The 6,000-nt window shown below is 53.9% G+C and overlaps 1 protein-coding gene across 2 annotated transcripts in view; it reads right to left on the bottom strand.

Moving 5' to 3' along the window:
• The window catches only part of Rims4 (regulating synaptic membrane exocytosis 4), a 62,576-nt gene extending 58,763 nt beyond the window's left edge, over positions 1–3,813 (bottom strand). For both annotated transcript variants that reach the window (XM_034496457.2, XM_034496456.2), the window contains exon 1: positions 3,492–3,813. In XM_034496457.2, the coding sequence (XP_034352348.1) occupies positions 3,492–3,588 (97 nt within the window). In that variant the 5' untranslated portion in view covers positions 3,589–3,813. The remainder of the gene's footprint in view (positions 1–3,491) is intronic.
• Between the last annotated feature and the right edge of the window lie 2,187 nt (positions 3,814–6,000).

Raw genomic sequence — 6,000 nt, forward strand, 5'->3', positions numbered from 1 at the left:
AGGGTATTAATTTTATGGTGAATGTTATGAGGAGAGATTAAAATAATGCATTTTTAAATACCTACAAAGACACGCAGCGCATGGTAATAATGCTTAAAGCATTGACCCAATGGAGTCAACTGGGAACACTGTTATGTTTCCTCTTCCTATAGGTGAGGAAAACAGGGTCACATGTCTAGCTCCTCCCCACCCCAGCTGCAAACCCATGGCCAGCAAGGCTGAGCAACAAAGACATAGCCACAAATATCCCAAGTGTCCCTGAGTGCCTGCCTCTCTGAAGCCCCAGCGTCCTTGGGAACAAGGCAAAGCACTAGCAACAGCTGAGCGGTATCCAGAGCATCTGACGGAAGATTCCTTCTGACAAACATTGTAGCAACCTGCAGTGGTCCTTTCCTTGGGCTCCAGGGCCCTAAAAAGACAGAGGAAGAGAAGGCAGCCTCTTCTTCCTACCCCACTGCCTGACACTCCTAAGTCCAAAGCAGAGATCCGCTCTGCCCCATTTAAAGCTAACGGGGAGTCTGCTCCTCAGCCTATGACTCAGGAAGCTAGCTGGAGACAGCACTGAGAGCCTTGAAGATGGCTCTGGCCTAAACCAATGGATGGAGAAAGATGTGTGGATATGAGTTGGAAGCAGCAACTAAAGGGGAGGCTCTCGTGTGAGCCTGAAGCCTGTCAGGAACACACTTCAGAAATGGAGCCGCCAAGGACAAAGTAAAAAAAGGGGACCGGCAGGAGAGGGCAGGAGGCCAGAGGCGCCAAGTCTGCGCTGACTACCTCTGGCTAGGCCAATCCCTGTACAAGACCCCAGAACCTATTTTGCTGCCTTTAGAAATTACTTCAGCTCAGTGCTGTTTTAAAGGAAATGAGCCCGAAAGGTTTCTTTTAGGAGAAAATGAATGAATGAGAAGATCAAGAAAAATTAAACATCCAGACAATGGTCCTCACTGCCAACTTCCACCCTCATCATTCTTCTGGGTATGGAAGTAGACTTTCTCCCTGTACCTCCCAAGCTCCAGGGAGCCACAGGGATGAGCAGAGAGGAAGCCTGAGATGTCCAAACAGAGCCCTGGGCTGCCGACTGCTCCCCAAGGCCTCCTCATCTGGGAACCATTTTCTGCACAGTGAGATCTGGCTTTTTAAAAATCCTCCTCCAGCAAGAGAAGCCACTGGTGTTCTGAAAGGAGTCCAAATCCTGATTTTGCTCTCAGCTTTGTGCAGTAGACACCAGATGACCTTGGCTTACACATCCACACACATAGACAAGTACATACCACACACCAAGGCTTCAGTCATTTATACACAGATCCACAGATACACATCCGCCACCCCATGGATTTGGGGCCTAGGAGGGCTGAAGAAGGTGATCTCTAGGCCTCTTACAAGTGAAACATAAGAATTTGAAGAAACTTGCTCAGAAACGGAAATCAGACTGATGTTTAGAAATCCTGTTAATAGTATCAATGAAGTTGTCTTAGACTCAACTGAAACCTAGCAGATCTGGCAGTAAGAGCCAAGGTGTCTGACCCACAACACTCAGCATGACTTGGGAGAAAAAGCAAATGGTGCCTGGCTCAGATGCTCCTACACACCTGTGTTTCTTGCCTTCCTGACCAGCTGGTCTCTTGAGACACAAGTAAGTGGCCTGGGGAACTTTGGGAGAGGGCCCTGCCACCAAGCTTGCTCTCTCTCCACAGATGCTCCAAGACTCGACCCCCCCCCACCCCTATCTTTACAGCCAACATGATTTCCTCTCTCTGAGTTAGCTGCAGTAGAGGCCACTGCATCAGGGACCCCGCCCCAATTCCACCTCACTAGGTCGAGAATAACAATACAACAGTCCTCAGCTCTAGAGGGGGAAGCTGAGCCCCTCTGTGAGACGGTGAATCCACAGGCTGGATGGGTAACAACCATCTTGACCCCTAACTTAGGCCTACTTCCAGATCAGTAGAAAATTCTATCAGGTGTTGGCCTCAACTGTTACCATTCCCTCACCACCTGGCTCTGGGGAACTTTCCTCATCCCATCCATCTTCTTTAAGTGACAGCCCATTACCCACCACTCCATCATATGACAGAACCCAGAGAGAAAATGCCAGCAGAGAGGGAACTGAAACCTGAACTTTTGAATTCCCTAAACTGTAACATTTTGGGGTAATGCATAAATGATTTTTTTCCTCTTAAGAGATAATCTGTATTTTAATCAGTATTGAACCCACTAGTTTCTTACACACACACACACACACTCCTCTTCCCCGCCCGCCCTTCATTGACTTCAAATACTCTCAAATTACAAGTTCAAACACCATTTCACTCCACCCTCCTACCACACAGAATCTTGCATCGGAGGCAGCGTTATCTGCATTTTCTGAAGAAGAAACTGAGGCTCAGATTAGCATGACTTGTCCAAGGTCACAGCTTATAGGGAGGGAATAAAGACTAGAACCTGATTCTAACTCCCAATCTTGGCACTCTTTGTGGGAGCTCTCACCCAAGCCTTCTAGGTACCCCCACCTGTTGTTGGATTCCCTTCTCTACCCCAAACAAAACTCACTGCCTCCGTACCCTCTGCCTGGTCCCAGTATCCGTGAGCTGGCTTCCTCTCCACCTCTGGGCTGTGGCTACCAGCTAAGCTGGGGGGTGGGGGGTTATGTATGTATGTTTTCCAGGCCTAGAAGCAGAAGGTTTGAGTTGCAGGTTGGCAGCTGGGTTCAGCCCACCCAGAAAGGCCACTCCAGGGACAAGATCACCTGAAGTCAGGGGCACACACTGAAGGATGTGCTGGTGTAGTTAGCACTTATACTGCCTTGCATCTCCCTGGGGAGGAAAGAGGAAAGGCCAGCAGACACCAAGCCAGTTCTGTGCGGGCCCGCCCCAATCTGATTAGAGTCTGGAGTCCCAGCCTGTGGGGGAAGGGAATGGAGAACAAATCGGGACACTCAAGGCTTTGGCCTTTGAACAAGGGGGTCTTGGGCAGGGAGCCTCTGGATGCAGCTAAGACAAAGGCCCGGAGAGGTCAGGTCTATGCGCCACCTCCAATGACCAGGGGCACGTCGGAAGCCGGGGGGGGGGGGGGGGGGAAGCGGCCTAAACCCCGAAATCTGACTAGGGGGCATATACCAGACTTGGGTGGTGGCAAGTCTAGTTGAGAAACAAGTCAGGGCCCTAGGGGATCGCAGAGGAATCCTGTAGGTGCACATAAACAGGGAGACTTGGGTCCAGGCGACCCAAGGGCCCACTTGCGCAAGAAGGATGAGTGCAGATGCTCAAGGGGTCCCTGGGGCGCAGGAGGGGGGACAAGACCAGAGCTCCTCCTAGACCCCCGGGGGGGGGGTCTTGAGGGAGTGGGAGGGGCCCCTGGGTATCTATCCGAGTGGGACCAAGAGTGCAGCGGAGACAGTGGCCACCTCTCCAGGGCGCTCCGGGTCCCCGAGGGTCCCTGGCTTCTGGACCAGGAGACAACCCCCCGGGGTGGGTGGACCGCAGCGCGCTCACCTGCGTCCTCATCATCGAAGGAGTTCATGCACGGGAAGTAGATGGCGAGCGCCTCGAAGGAGGCGGACAGGCTGAGGCGGCTCTGCGAGCGCTCCATGCCCGCGCCCGCGCCAGGAGCCTCGGCCGCCGCGGCGGCGGGCGGCTTGGGCAGCTTGGCCGCCCCATTCTTGACGCGGAGTACGGCGCGCGGCGTGGTGGCGGCGGCCCGGGGCTCCGCGGATGGGCGGCGGGGCTGGCGGAGGGGCGCAGAGAGCCGGACACTGGCGGCGCGTGGAGCCGGAGACGCGCGGTGCTCGCGGCTGTGGCGGTGGCGGCGACGGCGGTGGTGGCGGCGGTGGCGGTGGCGGTGGTGGTGGTGGCGGCGGCGGCGGCGCAGCGCGCTCTGGCCCGCGGCGTCCCCAGCCTGGCAGCCGCGCGGGGCGGGCCGGAGCCGAGCGCCGCAGCCAATCGCCGAGACCCGGGGGAGGGGGCGCCGCGGGCGGGGCGTGGGAGCCGCGAGGGTGAGGGCTGCGCCGCCGCCGCCAACCGGGCAGGTGCACGAGCCCGCGGCAAGGCTGTCTGCGCCCCGTCTGCTGCGGCTGAACCTCCCGTGCCCGCTCGGACCCCTGACTGTGAGTCTTCAGACTCACCCCAGAGGCAGGTGTCCAGTAACCCCGATTCATGCAGGCCTCATCCAGATACCCCGAGGGGTCCAGAGATACCCCGACACAGTTCAAGAAATCAAGAAACCTGTCAAGTACACAAACACCCAGGAGGATGTATTCGCTGGGCAAGAGAGATCGCAGACTCCCTCACATTCGGAGACTGAGAGACACCTGGACAAACACCTTCACAGATACCTGAACAGACACTGTAGACACACAGTGACTCTTACAGACATAGGGGCAGATACACCCACTGGCAACTTCAGAGGGTCACAGAGACCTGGAGAGTCACAGGGAACAACCGGCGGGTGGGACATGCCCTCCTGTATATTGGAGACCCTCAGATCCCACAAACCCCACAGAAGTTGGGACAGACACAATGCACCCATACTTGCTTGCAGACACATCCTGGAAGTCTCTCACAAAGAGAGAACACAGTTCTAGACCACCTCAGACACTTAGCACCCATCCTCCTGTGGTGATCTGTCCCAAAAACTGGGACAGTCACCCTCAGAACACTCATACCTATAGACACAGCAGTACAGACTGAGTCACTCACAGGGATGGATTCATTCTGATGCACAGACACCCTCAGACTCAAGATCCTGAGACATTGCTGCAGGCTCACACTGGCACACACTCTCAGACACATCCTGATGGCCATGGTCCCCTGATTCACACCCACAGGAACAGATTATCAGAGCCTGGGTATAAACCAGGCAAGCTCAATTGCAAACCCCCTCTGCCCTCCAAACCTGAATGACCAGACACCCACTCTACCAGCAGAAGTGGCTTCCCTTTCCAGTTGCTCTCTCCCGTGGAGCAGCCCTCTGACATGGCCTCAGGAAAGGACTGCTCAGTCCCTCCTTTCCAAGTGGCCTAGGGGGAGCCTCTCCATCTCACGAATCTATTTCCTCATCCGAGTGATGACAACAGGAACCCTCTGTTTTAGATGGTTGTGGGTATTTCTATTGCTTCACGGCCAACCAATTAGCTTAAAAGCAACAGACTTATTAGTACAGAATCTGTCTAGATTGTAAATCTGGGCAGCTGAGTTGGGTTCTCTGCTTAGAATGTTACAAAGTATTAGCAAGGTGTGGCTTGTTAGTCTGGTTTTGGAGAAGAATTGATTCCATGATCATTCAGTTGCCGGCAGGATTCGGTTCCTCGTGGTTGTAGAACTGAAGTCCATGTGCTGGCATCTCAACATCTGCAAATGGTCCTGGGGCCCTTGCACATTTGTCCATCTTCAAAGCTACCACAGACTGACATGACCTCTTCATCCTTTGCTCTCTAACTCCCCGATGGGTTGTCCCTCAAAGGGTAGCCCTCCTTTATCCTTTATATCATCTTGTAACTTGATCACGGCGGTGATGTCTTTCCCTAGTTCCACACAGTCAAAGTGAATTATGCAAGGGTAGAGGTCCCTGGACCATTCCCTCAATTCTGTCTCCTCGATGAGTACCTAGTACAAAGCAGGTGCTGCTTGAGCCTCTTCCCCTTTCCAGGAAGCAGACTCTGACCTTGAGAGTGACGGAAATGTGAGAATGTTCTGCCCATAGCCACCCCATCTTGGTAAGTGGGAGCCTCACTCTTTCTAGTCACCAGATACCATACATCTCAGAGCACTCTCTTCTCTCTCTTCTCTCTCTCTGTGTGTGTGTGTCTCCATCAGTGACTGCTGTCCTCTATGCCCAACATATACTCAGAACCTGACCATTTCTTTGTCCCAATTCCTCATAGTTTTCATCTCATTCAGAGTGGGAGTCCAGATGCCACGAGGTTCTAACTGTGTGCTCGGCCACCTCTCAGTCCTCATCTCCCTCATCCCTGTGGCTCACTTGGCTTCAGACCCAGAGGGATTT

Source organism: Arvicanthis niloticus, chromosome 2, assembly GCF_011762505.2.
Source record: "Arvicanthis niloticus isolate mArvNil1 chromosome 2, mArvNil1.pat.X, whole genome shotgun sequence".
NCBI classification, from domain to species: domain Eukaryota; kingdom Metazoa; phylum Chordata; class Mammalia; order Rodentia; family Muridae; genus Arvicanthis; species Arvicanthis niloticus.